The following is a 19,341-nucleotide window of genomic DNA, read 5'->3' on the forward strand; positions in this document are numbered from 1 at the left end:
AATTGTTATACATTGTCACTGACACCAGGAGCCACATAATTGCCTAACAATTACACAAGCTATATTAAATTCTTAATTACTAGAGTATGTCAAATAATTCGGTTTCTCATTTAGTGACACATATATTACCTATTCTTTAATTCTAATTGGCGGCAATGATTCATTTTAATATTCTTTACTTTGGCAGGTAATCAAATATATATGATTAACAAAAAGATTCAAATTCTTTTTAAACGTTATCAATGATATAGTATAGATCGACCGCCTCGGAATTGAATCATTCTTCCTAAAATGCCTAAAGATACAAGTCATCGGAATTAATATATATTTAACCATGTGAAATACAAAACTATATATATATGTATTTATATATTCCTAAATAAGATTCACAAAAGGCTATAAAACTGGGGGTATATGCAATAAGCAAAGTCGTGTATCAAACTCTTTCATTTGTTTTATCATCTCTCCTCTTACATAACAAATCCCAAAAAAAAAAAAAAAAGATAAAAGAAAAATGGGATTTTGTTCGTGTATATCCTCAGGAGGATCAACTGATCGTAATCAGATTTATGAGATAACTGATTATGGACAAGAGAATGCAGTTTTATACTCTGACCACCATGATGTTCCTCAAGACTTTGGCTCTGTCTCTTCTTTAGCTGGAGGAAAGGGCTTGAACCAAGATGCTGCCATTCTCCACCTGGTACTCAAACTTTCTAATTCTTACCAAATAAAATCATTTTCGTCGTATTTATTAATAAATATATGTTTGTGATCACAACAAGTAGTAATTTGTTTTTGATGAAATGAAATGATAAAATTGTAGGGATATGGAACAGAAGAAGGAGCGTTATGTGGAGTGTTTGATGGGCATGGAGAGAAAGGTGAATTCGTAAGCAAGATCGTAAGGAACCAGTTGCCATCTATACTCTTAGGTCATATGAATAATCATTCAGTGACTCGAGACTGGAAACTCATTTGCGAAACTACGTGTTTGGAGATGGACAAAAGAATTCTTAAAGTTAAAAAGATTCATGATTGCTCTTCTTCTGGAACCACTGCTGTTCTCGCTGTTAAACATGTAAGTTAATCATATCTTCAATGCTTCAATAATTCATTTTTTTCGAAATTTTGTATTAATAAGAACAATATATATTTGAACAGGGAAATCAAGTGATGGTGGCAAATCTTGGAGACTCGAGGGCTGTGATGATTGGAACAAGTGAAAATGGAGAAACCAAGGTGGTTCAGTTGACCAATGACTTGAAGCCAAGTGTGCCAAGTAAGTTATGGATAAAAAAAAAGTGATGTTGTAAACAATGATACGTACCGGTTTCATTATTGTTAAAACATTTTTGGATTGATATTGCAGGCGAAGCGGATAGGATAAGGAAACGAAACGGAAGGGTGTTGGCTTTGGAGTCGGAACCTCACATTCTAAGAGTTTGGCTTCCAACTGAAAACCGGCCAGGCTTAGCCATGTCGCGGGCTTTTGGTGATTTCCTCCTTAAAAGCTACGGTGTCATTGCGACTCCACAAGTCTCTACGCATCAAATCACTCCCCGCGACCAGTTTCTACTCCTTGCTTCAGACGGGGTACGTTAATCTAAACCTAAACTAAAAATCGTGGCAAACAAGTTTATAAGTAGTGTATGTTTAATTTTGGTTACTGCGATTAATTAAAAACAGAACCAAAATCCATGTTCTGTTGTGGCCCAACCATTTAAGGCTTTTGTTAATTAATTTATTAATCAAATTAGACCCAAACAATAGGCCAGATCCAAAATAAAGCCCACGTTTAAAATAATATATTATGAATTGGATGATCCAATATTCCAAGACAATAATGAAATTTCTTGTTTGTCTTGTGTGTGTAATAATAGGTGTGGGATGTACTTAGTAACGAAGAAGTAGCTACGGTGGTGATGAAGTCGGGAAGTGAGGCAGGAGCGGCCAACGCGGTGGCAGAGGCGGCTACGAATGCGTGGATCCAGAAATATCCAACGGCTAATATTGATGATATCTCTGTCGTGTGCCTCCCTCTCAACACGAAGCATTGTCCTTAGCCACAATTATGAATTTAATTTAAGAAAATCCACTTGGTGAAAGAGGAAGCAAAGAATAATGACACGACAGCTCACTCAATACTTTTATGTTTCGTAAGAGTGATCGTGACTGTGTGTATATATAAATCTATGTATACCGTTGTAAGTAAAGTCGTGTGATTATTAGGAAAAAAAAAGAAAGAAGAAAAAAAAAAAGATTTTAATTAGGAATGGTGTGTGTCGGCGTGTCGTGGGATAAAAGCAACAGAGACTAGAGACATTTTGGACACACGTCGCGGGAATCTTAATGTATACAGCATAATTTATTGGACTGGCTCGGACTAGTTCAAGTTGATTCTGTTCTGTAATAGCAGCTATATGAATTTGATAATAACATATACCAAAATGATATTGATTTTGACCAATGGTTTTTTTTTTTTTGTCAAAACACCATTAATAGTTTATAACCACCAAATTATCTAGCGACTCAATAATAGTATGACGAATCAAGTTCGTGGAAGAAAACTAATAAGAGGCAGAATCAGAAAGAAACAAAAGTCATATTGCCGAAGTATCCAAAACAAAGTACTTTTCGTTTAAGGAACCTTTGCTAACAGATAGACTTGAAAGGAAAAGATTCCATATCTTGTTGCCACACAAAATTTGGCATTTTTATCTCTAACATAATATATCCATTTTTTTTTTTAAAACTAAGCCATATTTTGAAAAATCTGAACATTATTAATAACTCATTCATCTTGATATTGTTTCGAGGTTTATTATACACGTTTGACATGATCACCTATTTTTCTCCTTTTATTATACACGTTTTACATGATCGCCTATTTTTCTCCTTTTGCATGATTTCATTTCTATTCGATTATTCTCCTCTTTTACTCATGAAATTTGTGAATTACAATGAAACAATTCAAAAATATGCCAATAACTGAATACATGTCCATATATAACAAGATAATACATATATATATATTCTAAATAATTCGCGAGCCAATGTTAGAAAAGGAAGAGTTCAGCACGCAATAGAAATTTTCAAAATAAGGGTAAATGTGCAAATATATCAATTTATAAAACTAAATAAGTAAATATCGTAAAAAAATTTAGGCTTGCGTGTTTAATTATATAAACCAACCAACGTATAGTGTTCTCCAATCAGATACAAGATTCAACTCTTTAACTGAAAAAAAAAAAAAAACAAGATTCCTATCAACATCACTCTCGTCATTCGCCGACTGATATCCAAAAACCCCGGGACACAAAGATGACACGTGTCGCCGTCGGCGTTCCTCTTCTCCTTCTCTTCCTTGCGCTGATCGCCGTCTCCGCCGCAAGAAACGGTCCTGAAAATGTTATCAAACTCCCGTCGCAAGCTTCTCGGTTCTTCCGTCCTGCTCAAGACAACGACGATGATTCTAACGCCGGTACTAGGTGGGCTGTTTTAGTCGCCGGATCGAGCGGTTATGATAATTACAGGCATCAGGTACGTACTGTCTCTCGGATTTCTATGTTTTTCTTTTTTTATAAGCCTTGTTCTGTATTTTTGCAAGTAGTTTAGTTAAGTTTGGCAGCTGATGATGAACTTATGATAGTAGGAGATTATTGTTTCAGATAGATAGTTATTATAGTGTTTTCACTAAAATTTCAGGCTGATGTATGCCATGCTTATCAACTTTTGAGGAAAGGTGGGTTAAAAGATGAGAATATTGTGGTATTCATGTATGATGATATTGCATACCATCACGCGAATCCAAGGCCTGGAACCATTATCAACAGCCCTCATGGCAAAGATGTTTATCAAGGAGTTCCCAAGGTCTTTTTTCATTTCTTACTCTCTTTTCGAGTTTTTAGTTATCTTGTTGCTGTGAGTTTACTTGATTTGGTTGTTGGTACTTTTTCGTACCGCAGGATTACACTGGAGATGATGTTACTGTTGATAATCTATTTGCTGTCATCCTTGGAGACAAAACTGCCGTCAAAGGGGGAAGTGGCAAGGTTGTGGATAGTGGTCCAAATGATCATATCTTTATATTCTACACTGACCATGGTGGTCCTGGAATTCTAGGTGAGTTCAGTAAAACCCAGAGACTGGATGGGATATGGTTTAGACCAAAGTTACTGATGGTTCTTTGTCTTTTATTTGCAGGCATGCCGACTTATCCTTACATATATGCAAATGATCTCAACGATGTTCTGAAGAAGAAACATGCTTTAGGAACCTATAAAAGCTTGGTTAGTCGCCAAAGTTCCTCTGATATACTTTTGTTGTTCATGTGACTTGTGAGTAATAATACTAAAAGGCAAACCTGTAGGTGTTTTATCTTGAAGCTTGTGAATCTGGAAGTATCTTTGAAGGGCTTCTTCCTGAGGGTTTGAACATCTATGCCACAACTGCATCAAACGCAGAAGAAAGCAGTTGGGGTACCTATTGCCCTGGAGATGAACCTAGTCCTCCACCCGAGTATGACACTTGTTTAGGTGACTTGTACAGTGTTGCTTGGATGGAAGATAGGTAAGCTAAAGAATCCCAACACACTAACAATAGTAGCAGTGTTCTGTTTCTCATGTTTTATGAATCTCTATGGATGTCTCATATATTGATTCTGATTTGCCTAAAATGCAACAGTGGTGTGCACAATTTACAGACTGAGACTCTGCAGCAGCAATATGAACTTGTAAGCTTCTATGGAAAGTCTGTAATGATGTAGATTAAAACTTTCTCAGCTGTAAATTAGATTGTTAGCAAATAAGTGTGTCTCTGTTTCAGGTGAAAAAGAGGACTGCACCTACTGAGTACTCTTATGGTTCTCATGTCATGCAATATGGCGATGTTGGACTTAGCAAGGATCTGCTCGACCTTTATATGGGAACAAACCCTGCCAATGAAAATTTCACCTTTGTGGACGCGAATTCACTGAAGCCACCACCTTCAAGAGTTACAAATCAGCGTGATGCAGATCTTGTCCATTTTTGGGAAAAGGTTATTTGTCCATTCTTGTTTGCATCTTTTGGATACTCAGTGGTTCCTTGGATTGCTAATTACAAGTTCTTTTGCATGTTATTGTTTTCATGAAGTACCGAAAAGCACCAGAAGGTTCCGCTAGAAAAACAGAAGCTCATAAGCAACTACTTGAAGTCATGTCTCACAGACTTCATGTTGACAATAGCGTGATGCTCGTTGGAAAAATCTTGTTTGGTATTTCGGATGGTCCTATAGTGCTAAACAAAGTACGTTCTGCTGGGCAACCGCTAGTTGATGACTGGAACTGCCTCAAAAATATGGTAAATAAATACGTCACTTTCCCCTTAAGACTTTGTTGCGTCAATCTTCTCATCAGCCCTTATGGTTAGTATTGGAAAACGTATTGGTATAGTCATGGGATCACATCGATCATTATGTACCATGGAAAAAATCTCATAGAGGTTGGTTGTGGAGCCCAGCACTCTATATAATTAGCCACTTGCGTTGCTAATCACTTCACAAATCTGGGCCATACTGATTGTGACTCTCTGTTTACTCTTATCCTATGTTTATGAAAAGAGTTATCAAATTACAAACTCATTGACTTAATGTTTCATATAGAGAAGAACTGCATAATCTTCATTGTGTTGTTTAGGTGAGAGCTTTTGAGAGGCACTGTGGATCGCTGTCTCAGTACGGTATGAAGCACATGAGGTCTTTTGCAAACATCTGCAACGCAGGGATCCAAATGGAGCAAATGGAGGAGGCAGCTTCACAGGCTTGTACCACAATCCCACCTGGTCCTTGGAGCTCGCTTCGCCGCGGATTCAGTGCATAAAACCCTACACCCTCTTCGCATTTGTTTATACCACCAATCGTCATAGCCAAAATATTCTTATTTCGATTAGTTGTATACTGCTTCAATCCATTATCCTCTCTGTAAATCTCACTATCATTTCCCTCTTCAGTGTATGATTATTTCAAATTATCCATGTACCATGTACAAATGCTTGTAGAACTAAAGTTAATGTATAGATTTATACTATAGAAGGTTTGTTTATTATAATGTTCTTGCAAAATTCTCAAACTAATGGATGATTTACTTATTGTAGCAGAAACAGCCGAGGAAAATAGAAAAAGAGAAATTTATTAGAACTTGAGTCATTATCATTTCATGGTTTTTACATACACCAAGTGTGCAGTGAATCAGAAAATAGACAATAGACTTATATACTTTACTTGGTGACGCTGAAGCTTGCACGGAAGTTCGAAATCATTACGGGGCACTCGCCCTTCTCATCATACTCTGTGAATTCCTCACCACTCGACAAATCAATCTCATCATATTTGGTCCCAGATTCCTGGTAAGGCCAAAAAAGAATTCATTTCATGAGAACTTAAAGTAGTATCGAGCATCAAAGATTACTGGAAACAAAGCATGGAGTTCTTTGTCCAGACAACTTGTTGTAGGAAATCAGAAAAAACTAAGTGAGAGAGTTACAACTTACAGCTTCAGCTTTCCAATATCCACCAAATCCAAAATCCACAGGTTCATAGCCACGACAGTCAAAGACCATAAGAGGGACATGTTCTCCAGCCTCAGAATCTTGGAGAGTTAAAGGTCGACCTTTCCCAGGAATCATAGTCACATTCCCTTCCCTTCCACAGAACTTACACTAGAATAACTCATGGAGACAAAACCATCAAATTATCAGTATTAAAAACATTGTGCAACAGAACGAGATAAGAAAGAAACGTTTCGTTTGAGCAGAGAAACAGATCCCAGTAATAATGCCAGAGGTCATCCAAAATGCAACTTAGCCAAAACCAGAAGTTGTATAAGTCCGTTGGATATGCTACGATACAGCTCTAATCCCAAAGGCCAAAACTACAGCCAATATTTGCTTTCTGGAATCTTGACATTAACTTCTATTCGAAAGCACAGAAGAATGATCTCTCAAACATACTAAGAAGAGATCAAGAAAGAGGCAGGATCGAAATTACCTTCTGAACAAGATGGCAAGTACCCCTACCTCCCGGAGGAGTAAATGTCTCATTCAAAGTCACACATGTTTCTTTGGGAGTCACCTCTCCACATCTTTCACATTTCAACTAATATACAAGAAAAAGAAAAAAAAAACATTATGTTAATATAACCGAGTATACAAAAAGATTACTTGCTTTCGCATACACAACAAACAAAGCAAAGACCAAGCAGGAGCAGTATTCATCCTTTCATGTACCAAGTGTTAACATGCTCATCCTACTATTTGATCTTAAACACTTCAAAGAAACAAAATCCCTAAGAAATTTTACCCTGAAAGACTCAATTTCATTGGAATCTGTGATTCAAAAGGCGAAATCAAAACCCTAAGAGGCTCGACTAGTTCAATCCAATCATAGACCCCAAACTAAAACGAGGGAAATCGAAGCAATAAAAAAAGTGGTGCGAAGAGACCTTGAAGAGGTAAGGGAAGTTGGAATCGTCGCAGCCACCGGAAGGCTGGAGATTAGTGAGATTCTCGAGATCAACCCTGATTTTAAGCACATAGTTCACCATTCTATATTTCTCTTCCTCCTTAATTTTTTTTTTGCTTTCTTTTTGTTTGTTTCGTCGTCGTCACTTTGTTCAGGGAAAGTAGAAAAATTATTGAAGACGGCCTTCTTCTTTTTCTTATTTATCAAACTGGCCCCCCCAAAGAAAAAAAAAGGTTCGATACCAAGTCACACATTTAAAGAAACAACAATTCAAGTTTTTAATATGAATTCTAAAGCTAAAGAGCCCCAATTTGCAATTTGTTTTTTTTCTTCTTTCCCAAATTAGAAATTTCATCTAAAACACATTGAAATCACAAGTTCACAACAATAATAATGTCTACAAAGAAATGCATCAAAATCAAATATTGTAATGTATAAAGCAAAATCATAGCACTAAACACAACATTACTAAAAAAAACAAAAAGAACATCATCAGCAAACTGCAAACCTAGTAAGTGACAATCAAGAGAATTCAAACCATGATTAGTCAAGATTTATTCCTATGTCCAACCAAGATAAGGGAAAAAAAAATCCAAAAATACCAATGGAGAAAATCAGAAAATTCGATTAGATAAATTGCTTTTACGATATAGAAAAAAGCACACGTTAAACATATATCCCCTTATGGAATATATGTATAGGAAAAGATTTCTCCAATGCTACGCTTTGTTCATTATTGTTGACACAAAGTGACACGAAAACAAGAAAGAAATGAAAATAAATGTAAAGCTCGTGTGCTTGTAGTGGGAACGCACCAACACGCAACCTCTTGGAGGGATCGTCAACAACCAAACACGTTGAACAAAAGTCAATCTAGTGTCTTGCCATTTGGCTTGATGTCGGTTTCGCGACACTGAGGGAAAGCCACACGTACATCTACGTTAGCTTCATCCTCAATCAATCCCAAACTCATATATTCTTGTCAAGTCCGTCATTTCTTCCGCATTATTGTCGTCATTATGCCTTTTTTGTTTTTGTAATCAGTATTTTATCATTAAACGTGATGACAAGTACTATCTTTTTCATTCTCCAACACATAATATAAAGTTCGAAAACAAAATAATTATAAATAAAAAAATAGTAATCTTGGTCCCACTATGATTAACCGTTAAACTATCACTTTCACAATTCACTTCTTGTGTTTACTTTGACAAATTTCATGTAATAAACTATATTTTTTTTTCTTCTTGTGAGATTTTAGTCCTATATATATATATATATATATATATATATATATGTACGATACGTGAAGCCACTCGAAATATAAGCTACGTTGAAAATTAATTGTGAACCTTTGACTTGTGAATATGGTTTATTGTTTATAGTGAAACTTTGGCTCATTATTTTCTACGGTCAACAAACAACAAGTTGATGCTTTATAAGTATATTTTTCTTTTGAAAGATTAATTAAAGTGAAGAATTTTATTTGTCTCGTGAAGGTTCTCTTTATGTATCAGATTATCCAAATTTCGCAACTCTGTCTAATTAAAAAAAAATATAAGTACAATTTCACTTTACCGTTAACATTGTAATTTACTGTGATGATGTAACTTAAAATCTGCATGAATTTGGATTAACTTAAAACGAAATTATTGAAAGTTGCATGTCGTTTTGCAATCATAAAAAGACATACATGTGGCAACACGAAAACGAGCTCAAGCGTTGGAAAGATTGGAGAAACTCTTGGAAGTCAGTGAGGTTTGCGTTTGGGAGATGTGTGGATTGGAATTTGACTCCGGATAAGGGTTTAGGATCTTCAAAATAAATGTGTACGTGAAGATCAATAAGTAAACATATTCGATAAACTCTACGTTTTTCTGCGGACACAACTGATTTTTACCAAATTGTTCAAAGTTCCTTGTGTACGTGAAGATCAATAAGTAAACATATTCGATAAACTCTACGTTTTTCTGCGGACACAACTGATTTTTACCAAATTGTTCAAAGTTCCTTGGCGATTATATTAGTATTCGATATGAACCATATATGTTATATTTCAGCATATATATCTTGTTCGATCTTTCTCACGTTTAGGAAAGATGCTCTCATGTAAGCATAAAATCGCATCTCAATAAGACGTGATAAATGTAACAAAACACAAGACGATAGACATTAATCTCAAGTTAATTAACTTAACCATAATGATGAAGTTGAGGAGATGCTGATGCTCTTTTTTTTTTTTTTTTTTTTTTTTTTTTTTTTTTTTTTTAAACACATTAATTGAAACCGTTAAAATGTTATGGATTTTAGGAAAATGGCAAGATACATCAAGATCAAACTATCCTTGTCTAAGAGACCACCTAGCTAGCTTAATCAGGAACCCTAAAGGAAACAAAATGAAAAGGAAAAAAGACAAAAATCCGTGCTTCGAAACAATGAAGATGATAACATATGTTATCATGCGTGCTTCAAAACTATATATGTAGTAAACTATGAAAACAATATATGTCATCCTCTTTCTTTATAATATCGGAACCAAACTCATAAACAAGAACAAAAAACATAACCAAGATTGAACTCAAAAGGCCAAATCTTGGTCTCTAGTATACACAAAACCCTAAAATCTCCTTTTGCACATAATCAGGATATGTTGAGTCTCATATCAAAAATTAACTTGTCAAAATGACGCTATCTCGAATCCTATTATTTTCATATACAATACAAAAATGTGAACTTTTAATGTCTTATTACAAAATAGAGATTTATTTTGCAAAAAATAGATAATTCGTAGATATTTATTAGCATTTCCCTTTTTGTTGTTGTTGTTGTTGTTGTTCAAGTGAAGTTTTCAACGTAAATTAAAGTGCAGATCCCTTGAATTAACACTAATAACAATCAAAGTAATTAATTAAAAGTCTAAAAAAGACTCTAGTTAATTCTAATTCAGTTTGGTGGTTTTAGAAGTAGCACGTGTCGGCAACTGATTCGCTAACAAAAAAAAAGAAAGTCTCACGTGTAACGCGAAAGCCTTTCTAAAAAAATAAAATAAAATAAAAAAATGTCACCACCATTTTTACCAAACTAAAGCGCGCCTCTCGCTTCCTTCTTCTTCTTTGCTCCCTCTCTCTCTCTACAAACCCCCCAACGCTATCTTCTCTCTCTCTCTCTCTCTCTTCTTCATCCTCCGCTCTGTTATACAATTACACACAGAGCACCACACCATGTTCTGAGTTCTGTTTTCTTCAATCTGTTTCTTTCTAATTTTTGAAAATTTTCGTAGAGAGACGTAACGGTTATATATATATATATATACGAATCCAATGTCTTCGTTGTTTTTTCTGTTGAACAACAACGGATTCTCTCATCTTTAGAAGAAGGTGATTACGAATTCGATTCCAATGGTGAGATTCTTCTGTCTCTGTTTCGCCTTCTTCATCCTCGTTTCTTCAAATCCGAAATTTGTCTTTTCGTGGGACGAGGCTGCGATTGGATTCGACCCGCCGACACCTTCTCCCTCTCCGGAGCCTTCACTATCGCCGGATTCTTCACCATCGCCGGCGCCTTCACCGGATGATGATGATGTATCCACGGTTTCATGTGTGGATGACCTAGGAGGTGTTGGCTCTTTAGATTCCACGTGTAAGCTCGTCGCTGATTTGAATCTCACGCGTGACCTAAACATCACCGGTAAAGGTAATCTCCACGTTTTGCCCGGCGTTAGATTGGTTTGTCGGTTTCCGGGATGTTCGATTACGATCAATATCTCTGGGAATTTCTCATTGGCTGAGAATTCGTCGGTTATCGCCGGAACTTTCCGTCTCGCGGCGGATAACGCTGATTTTGGGGAAGGTTCGGCAGTGGATACCACTGGATTGGCTGGAGAACCTCCGCCGGGGACTAGCGGTACGCCGGAAGGTGTTGAAGGTGCCGGTGGTGGATACGGTGGGAGAGGTGCGTGTTGTTTGTCGGATACTACTACGAAGATTCCCGAAGATGTGTTCGGCGGTGATGTTTACGGTTGGGCGTCACTGGAGAAGCCGGAGATTTATGGTAGCAGAGGTGGTTCCACGAGTAATGAGGTTGATTACGGTGGAGGTGGCGGCGGAACGGTGGCGATTGAGATTTTAGGGCATATTAGTTTAAACGGCAGCGTTTTAGCTGATGGGGCCAGTGGTGGTGTTAAAGGTGGTGGTGGGTCCGGCGGCAGCATCTTCGTCTTGGCACATAAAATGTAGATTTTATTTATTTTTTTCTTTCTCTTTTTGTCTTTTTCACTCTTTCCTTTGTTCTTTAATTAAATCATCTAATTGTTTCTGATCGTAAAAAAAAAAAAAATCATCTAATTGTTTCTTTCTTTTATATGACTTGAGTTTTGGTATCTTAAGGCTCTCTGCATTGGTTTTGTTACGTTTAGAGAAAATATTAAATAAGAGTTTGACTCTTTTTGGTTCCACATTTGGTGGTTGGTTGTAAATTGATGCAAAGTTCTTAGATTGTTTAACTATGTTGAATTGTGTGGCCCATGAATGAATTCTTAATTATTGCATTTGGCATCTACCTTTTTGATGCCATCGTATGTTTACAGTTTGCTTTGCCAAATCACAAAAAGAAAAGTTTTTTTTTTTTTTTTAGCTCTTCTTGGTTTCTGAAACTATTGTTTTGGGTCATGCTACAGGGCAGGAAATGGTCGTTTAAGTGCATCTGGGGGTGATGGTTATGCTGGTGGAGGTGCTGGACGGGTATCAGTTCATATATACAGCCGCCATTCTGACCCAAAAATCTTTTTCCATGGTTAGCTTCAGTTTGTTCTTTCAGCAACTCATCTTGATGGTCCCCTCTTTTGTTTAAGTATTTGTGATTGTGACAGTCCAGTTGAAATTTACTTTTTGTAGGAGGTAGTAGTTTTGGTTGTCCAGAAAATGCTGGAGCTGCTGGAACTCTGTATGATGTTATTTCGGAGAGCTTAACTATCGACAACCACAATAAGACAACATTTACAGACACTCTTCTCCTGGAGTTCCCTAATCATCGCCTTTTCACCAATTTGTATATCCGAAATCGTACAAAGGTTGCTGTTCCCTTGCGCTGGAGCCGTGTCCAGGTTTGTGAAAGTAGATATAGGGTTCTTGATACTGTAAGCATCATCTTTTTGGTCACTGAAGCCAAGTAACAATTTCTAGAAACAAGTTTCATCCAGCGATACAAACCTTTTGTTTTTATGTAGAAGTTATGTTTGTGTTGATGTTCATATTCAATGAGTCTTGATCTCTCTTCTATATTAATCAATTGACATCTTATTTTCTCTGGCAGAAATATATGAAATGATGAGGTTCTATTACTAAATTTTTTTTTAAACCTTTAAGAATATTGTTGTAGGTCCTGAAGAAGTTTATACAATTTCCCGGTTTTACAGGTTCAAGGACTGATAAGTTTGTCAAATGGTGGAGAGTTGAACTTTGGTCTTCCACGTTATGCTTCTTCTGAATTTGAATTACTTGCTGAAGAACTCTTGATGAGTAATTCTGCTATCAAGGTATCCGATTAAATTTGGAAAGATATATTTTTCTTACTTCTACATACTATGTTAACCTCTATGATATGTATCAGGTTTACGGGGCTTTACGGATGACAGTAAAGGTGTTTTTGATGTTGAAGTCAAGAATGTTTATAGATGGCGGTGGTGTGACAATACTGGGGACTTCAATGCTCGAAATTAGTAATCTGTTGGTGCTTAAGGTATTCTAATCAAATATTTTATAATTGATTTCTTTGTCGCGTCGCTGAATTATAGACAAATTTGATGTCCTATTCTATGCTCGTTTCTTTATTTAGGATTCCTCCGTGATCCAATCCAGTGGAAACCTCGGAGTACATGGGCAGGGTCTGTTGACTCTAACAGGCAGAGGAGATACAATTGAAGCACAGCGTCTGATTTTGTCTCTGTTTTATAGCATCCAGGTAAGAGAAATGAACTACATCATGCTTTTGTGACCTTTTTTTTTGCCTTATATGGGCTGTTTGATGTGGAGGTTCAGAAAGTTGTGGTTCTACTTGGTATGACTTGGTACAGGGCTGAAAGTTTCATTTATGTCGGATTAAGTGTTTTGCTTTCCCCACTATCTTTAAGAGGGAAGAAATAGAGCTCTTTTCTATATTCAGGACATTTGAATTCAGACATAAGTGAGAACCAGTAGGAAGACAAAAGGTATTCCTGACTAACAGTTATATCTTTAATTCGTGAAGGTTGGAGTTGGAGCGGTTTTGCGTGGTCCTTTGCAGAATGCATCAACTGGTGGCCTGTAAGTTCTGAAGGTTCGAGCGATCCTTCCACAAATATATTTATCCTTATTATTCTGTTTTGTAGTACTGAGCCTCTAAAATTTTATGGTTGGTTTTTTCAAAGTACCCCAAAGCTTTACTGTCAACGCCAAGATTGCCCTGTTGAACTACTCCACCCGCCGGAGGATTGCAATGTCAATTCATCCCTTCCATTCACTCTTCAGGTACTTGTTTACGGAGATAATATATCACAAAAGAAGGTGTTTGTCTGTTCTAACTGGTCTCTGTGGCAGATCTGCCGAGTTGAGGATATTACTGTTGAAGGTCTCATCAAAGGATCTGTAATCCAATTCCATCTGGCAAGAACGGTAATCGTTCGCTCTTCTGGAACAATATCCGCAGAAGGGATGGGTAAGCCACATACTTATTTAAGATGATTCTCCTGATTAGTCTTTACTTTCTGTCTTTCATATATCTATTGTAAACCAGCTTTTGAGCATTTGATTATGCACACAGGCTGCAAAGGTGGAGTTGGGGCAGGTAGGTTTCTGAGAAGCGGTATTGGGAGTGGTGGTGGACATGGTGGTAAAGGCGGAAACGGGTGTTACAATCATACTTGCATCGAGGGTGGAGATTCTTATGGAAATGCAGACCTACCATGTGAACTTGGCAGTGGAAGTGGAAATGAAGAGTCAACAGATTCAGTTGCTGGTGGAGGAATCATTGGTAAGACATGTTGATCATTTGGTAATTGATATTTTCAACTTTCAGATAGTATCAACTTAATCCTCGTTCTAACATGAATAATTTTGAAACTTCAAAATGATAAAAGTGAAGTAATTCATTGACCTAATGTAAAGCTTACTGTTTCTCATCTGGTTTCACCACTTGCTCACTATCTCTATTGTGAAGTGACTGGTTTACCCGAACTGTTGCCAATGGTCGAAACTTTTCTTCGACCTTTTTCCTACCAATATACTAACTGTTTCTGAAATGTATCACTTCCCAATAATCATTTTCTACAAATTTGTGTAGTGTTTAGTTCACTTCGACCTGTTTCCTGCAATATATCAACTGTCTCTAAAATGTAACTCTTCCTAATAATTTGTTTTATACCAATTTGTGAAGTGATTGGTTCACTTGAGCACCCACTTTCAAGCTTGTCACTGGAAGGCTCGATAACAACTGATGGTGAAAGTCCCAGGAAGACGCTGAAAGGCCTAAGTAATTCAAGTCTAGGACCTGGTGGTGGTTCAGGTGGAACCGTACTTTTATTCTTGCGCACACTTGAGATAGGGAGGTCTGCGATTCTCTCTAGTGTTGGAGGAAATGGAAGCCTAAAGGGAGGTGGTGGGGGAAGTGGTGGAAGGATTCATTTTCACTGGTCAGACATTCCCACTGGTGATGTCTATCATCCCGTTGCCATAGTAAAGGGAAGAATTTATGTAAGGTTTGTTATAAGAAGTCCATACGCAACGACCTTTTATAATATATTATGATAACGCATTTGCGATTGCCATCTTGGAGAAACAATTAATTCTTTATTTAGTTTATGTAAGCACTCGAGTTACTCTTCTTAATGTATTTCTAGAACTTAACATGTGATTCCAATAATGGTTTACAGCGGAGGGATGGGTATCATTGAAGATAACGTTGGAGGGAATGGAACTTTGACTGGCAAAGCTTGTCCAGAAGGTCTCTACGGTTTATTTTGCGAGGTAGTGTTGAACTTCTGTATATGTTATTGTTTTTCTGCATCAAAACATGTTTGGATGGATTAGAGTTTTAATTTTCCTGTACTCTCTACTAGGTTTTAATCAAATGGTTTCAGGTAACGTTACATTCTCTATCGTAACCAAACAATAGCAAGTATTTCAAACACATAATTCAGACCTGCTTAGGCCAGGGATGTTTTGTGTCCTTTTTATTATCTGTTGATAAATGTATTTCATTATCTATTACATTTATGTAGTTCATCCTTCTTACGAGCTGTCGCTCTCCAACTTTATTAGTTTAACACAGATTCAACTGTCGACCAAAAATTAAAAAGCATACTTCAACTATCTACATGTTTAAATATTCTACAGGAATGTCCATCTGGCACTTATAAGAATGTTACTGGATCTGATAAAGCTCTTTGTCATCTTTGTCCGGCTAATGATCTTCCCCATCGTGCTGCATATGTCACTGTTCGAGGTACTTTTTTTATTTGGAACATTGATCAGTTTATAGAGAAACAATGATTTTAGCTGCAATGTGTTTTCCCTCTTTATTTATATTATCCTTAGTGTATCTGATACACAAAATTTGTTGTGTTTACTTGTTTCTTGACAGGCGGTGTTGCAGAAACGCCTTGTCCATATAAATGCATTTCGGATAGATACCACATGCCACACTGTTATACTACGCTTGAAGAGCTTGTATACACATTTGGTGGACCCTGGTTGTTTGGTGTTCTTTTAGTAATCGTGCTCCTCCTACTAGCACTTGTTTTCAGTGTCGCCCGGATGAAATTTGTTAGCGGTGACGATTTACATGGGTCTGCCCCGACCCATCATGGCTCTCAAATTGATCACTCATTTCCATTCCTCGAGTCCTTGAACGAGGTTTGCTTAATCTTTATCTTAAGGGAGATGTCATGTGAATGGAACACAACAATAGAATTCAGGGTTTTGTTGTTGCTATTAGATGGTCCTCCTATTGACAGATATCTCGCTGGAACTTATAGAAAGAAAGAAATTTTTTGAAATAGGTTACAAAAACATGATTATAAACCTGTGTTTGCTATCTTAATTGAGTAGATTATATACAATTGTTGAAGTGCTCCTTTTATAGTTAATGTCTTCTAACATTTATATTGTGTTTAATTTTATCAGGTGATGGAGACGAGCAGGGTGGAGGAATCACAGGGCCACATGCATAGGATCTATTTCTTAGGTCCTAATACTTTCAGTGAACCTTGGCATCTTTCCCATACACCCCCAGAGGAAATAAAAGAGATTGTGTAAGTTAGTTATTAGCTGTTAATTTTTACCTTTTTGTAATAATATGTTTATAGTTTTTCAAATTCTTAGTTTTAGCCTCTCCTAATTTGAATTTTCTCTAGGTATGAGGCTGCGTTTAATGGGTTTGTTGATGAGGTCAATGCTATAGCTGCATACCAGTGGTGGGAGGGTGCGATTTACATTATGCTTTCAGTTCTTGTCTATCCTCTTGCATGGTCATGGCAGCAATCACGCCGAAGGCTGAAATTTCAGAAACTCCGTGACTTTGTTCGATCAGAATATGACCATTCTTGTCTACGCTCTTGTCGTTCTAGAGCATTATATGAAGGGCTAAAGGTACATATTTCATCTATTGAGCATTGAGCAATGCAGTCTGCTAACATTGTAAATATTAGCAAGACAGAGAAAAGGCCAATCATAGTTTCTGAAATTGGTGAGCAGTCATCATAGTTGTAATAGGATCTAAATTAAGAGGTTTGAGGTTATATGTTTTTTCTAAAAATGTTCCATTTCGTTGTTAAAAGATGGCAAGGATTGAGGTTCACGAAAATTTGTGGTGTGCAGGTAGCTGCTACTCCTGATTTGATGTTAGGTCATCTAGATTTCTTCCTTGGTGGTGATGAAAAGAGAAGCGATCTTCCTCCTCCAGTTCATCGAAGACTTCCAATGCCTTTAATATTTGGAGGAGACGGAAGTTACATGGCCTATTACTCACTCCAAAGTGACGATATTCTGACCAGTCTTCTGAGCCAGGTCCGTTTTTTTTTGTTTCATATAGACTGATCTATGTGGCGTGGTCTTTTACTTGCTTCACCTATATGGATTACTGTCATTGACTGCACTATCGTAATGAATTTATCCCCTTTTTTATAGTTGGTCCCACCAACCACATGGTATCGCTTTGTTGCTGGTCTGAACGCTCAGCTGCGTCTAGTTCAGCAAGGGAAATTGAGGTCCACGTTTCGCTCTGTTCTGAGATGGATTGAAACTCATGGAAACCCTGCTTTGAAAAGACATGGTGTACGTGTCGACCTAGCTAGGTTTCAGGCATTGTCTTCGTCGTCTTGCCAGTATGGAATCCTTGTTCACACCATTGTAGATGACGTGCCATCAGCAAGAAGCAGTCTTGATGAAACAGAACAGCAGCATCCATGGTAGAAATTTCACTTTGATTCTCTCTGCTGTTTATATGCCAAGCACAGTACTGCGAAAGATCCAGACGTTCTTTAATTTTTTAATATGCAGGGGGACACAAATTGAGAACTCCCCTGATGATTTTAGGGAGAATTTGCATAGTATTCAACCCCTAAGAAGCGCAATCAACCACGTGAGGCATCGAGAGTGTGGAGAAATCATAGACATTGGAAGCTTACAATTTCTCAAAGAAGAAAAAGATGTCCTTTCCCTCATCTCCTTCTTGATTCATAACACAAAACCTGTTGGCCATCAGGTAAAGCATCCCTGTGACTTCGTCTTTTCTTCAAGCATGTTTGCCTTTTTTATCCCTCTTTACTAGTGAGTATTTTGAAATCTGTAATTTTCCTTGGTGTTCATAGGATCTGGTTGGTCTGGTTATCTCGGTTCTACTCCTAGGAGATCTAACTCTAATGTTACTCACGCTGCTCCAACTCTACTCGATATCTTTGCTGGATGTTTTTCTCGCTATGTTTATTTTACCTCTCAGCATCATTTTCACATTCCCTGCCGGGGTCAGCGCTTTGTTTAGCCACGGACCAAGGCGCTCTGCTGGTCGCACACGCGTTTATGCATTGTGGAACGTCACATCCTTGGTCAATGTCGTAAGTATTTATCTTGATATGCAAATGCTACATCTTTAAAGTCGCCTTCTCTAGTTTCTGCAACTTCCTCTTACATGAGTACAAATCCTTTTGGGCCTGGTGGGGTTTTTGCAGGTTGTTGCCTTTGTGTGTGGATATGTTCACTATCATGGCTCATCCTCTGGGAAAAAAATCCCGTACCTCCAGCCATGGAACATTAGCGTGTGAGAGAAGAAAACAAACTTCACTTTAAGTTCAAACCAAACAACACATTCCTTCTTGCATCAGCAACTAATTTCTATTTCTTGTGCAGGGATGAGAACGAATGGTGGATATTCCCAGTCGCTTTGTTTCTGTGCAAAGTCTTGCAATCCCAACTTGTAAGCTGGCACGTTGCAAACCTCGAGATACAAGATTACTCCTTGTACAGTGATGATTCCGAGCTGTTCTGGCAGTCGTGAGACACAAACCAAACCATAATTTATACAAAACAAGGTGGAGGGAGCTCGTTTTTTTAAAAGGCGTCTTCTGGTTTGTGCACAAGCTGATTCAAAGATTCTTTCAGGTGAATATAGCTAACTCTTAGAAAAGTAGGAAGAGAAAAGAATAATCCTGAAAACATGCTTTTATTTTGTTCCCACGCCAAGATCCATCTTGTGTTCTTTTTGGTAACATTGATGGATCTCTCGGATGATCCGCACTGGGATGTTGTTTTGCGGTTTAAAATGATGAATGTCTTTACTACGAAGATTCACTTTTATTGTGTTGGTGCACTCTCG

General features: G+C 37.3%; 4 protein-coding genes across 10 annotated transcripts; 3 read left to right on the forward strand and 1 right to left on the reverse strand.

Moving 5' to 3' along the window:
* The first annotated feature begins 259 nt into the window (after window positions 1-259).
* On the forward strand, window positions 260-2,470 carry LOC104716871 (putative protein phosphatase 2C 61). The gene is made up of 5 exons (XM_010434330.3): window positions 260-703; window positions 827-1,081; window positions 1,165-1,282; window positions 1,373-1,596; window positions 1,884-2,470. The coding sequence occupies exons 1-5, from the start codon at window positions 515-517 to the stop codon at window positions 2,064-2,066; spliced, it is 969 nt and encodes a 322-aa protein (XP_010432632.1). The 5' UTR covers window positions 260-514; the 3' UTR covers window positions 2,067-2,470.
* A 356-nt stretch (window positions 2,471-2,826) lies between these two features.
* On the forward strand, window positions 2,827-6,085 carry LOC104716872 (vacuolar-processing enzyme gamma-isozyme). Its single transcript, XM_010434331.3, has 9 exons — window positions 2,827-3,543; window positions 3,709-3,873; window positions 3,969-4,125; window positions 4,207-4,292; window positions 4,373-4,572; window positions 4,687-4,735; window positions 4,828-5,040; window positions 5,136-5,342; window positions 5,678-6,085. Exons 1-9 carry the CDS (start codon window positions 3,325-3,327, stop codon window positions 5,858-5,860), a joined length of 1,479 nt encoding a protein of 492 aa, XP_010432633.1. The 5' UTR covers window positions 2,827-3,324; the 3' UTR covers window positions 5,861-6,085.
* A 68-nt stretch (window positions 6,086-6,153) lies between these two features.
* LOC104716873 (uncharacterized) lies at window positions 6,154-8,300 on the reverse strand. Its single transcript, XM_010434333.3, has 4 exons — window positions 7,481-8,300; window positions 7,027-7,134; window positions 6,531-6,698; window positions 6,154-6,383 (listed from the first exon to the last, which is right to left on the reverse strand). The coding sequence occupies exons 1-4, from the start codon at window positions 7,580-7,582 to the stop codon at window positions 6,258-6,260; spliced, it is 504 nt and encodes a 167-aa protein (XP_010432635.1). The 5' UTR covers window positions 7,583-8,300; the 3' UTR covers window positions 6,154-6,257.
* A 2,260-nt stretch (window positions 8,301-10,560) lies between these two features.
* LOC104716874 (uncharacterized) lies at window positions 10,561-19,322 on the forward strand. 7 transcript variants are annotated; one of them, XM_087468466.1, is made up of 23 exons: window positions 10,576-11,731; window positions 12,176-12,291; window positions 12,393-12,601; window positions 12,914-13,033; window positions 13,108-13,236; window positions 13,333-13,458; window positions 13,744-13,799; window positions 13,904-14,003; window positions 14,073-14,190; window positions 14,296-14,505; window positions 14,908-15,229; window positions 15,404-15,497; window positions 15,590-15,610; window positions 15,867-15,975; window positions 16,114-16,385; window positions 16,656-16,783; window positions 16,886-17,120; window positions 17,349-17,537; window positions 17,658-17,938; window positions 18,030-18,234; window positions 18,341-18,583; window positions 18,698-18,786; window positions 18,876-19,322. In XM_087468466.1, the coding sequence occupies exons 1-23, from the start codon at window positions 10,899-10,901 to the stop codon at window positions 19,021-19,023; spliced, it is 4,353 nt and encodes a 1,450-aa protein (XP_087324592.1). In that variant the 5' UTR covers window positions 10,576-10,898; the 3' UTR covers window positions 19,024-19,322. The 7 variants fall into 7 exon arrangements, 5 of the variants coding, with proteins under 5 accessions (XP_087324594.1, XP_010432636.1, XP_087324592.1 ...); XR_015568209.1 differs by having other exon boundaries at window positions 10,579-11,731; window positions 14,908-15,224; XM_087468468.1 differs by lacking the exon at window positions 15,590-15,610 and having other exon boundaries at window positions 10,561-11,731; window positions 13,744-13,812.
* The last annotated feature ends 19 nt before the right edge of the window (window positions 19,323-19,341 follow it).

This window comes from Camelina sativa, chromosome 10 (assembly GCF_030686135.1).
Source record: "Camelina sativa cultivar CO46 ecotype springtype chromosome 10, ASM3068613v1".
Taxonomy (NCBI): domain Eukaryota; kingdom Viridiplantae; phylum Streptophyta; class Magnoliopsida; order Brassicales; family Brassicaceae; genus Camelina; species Camelina sativa.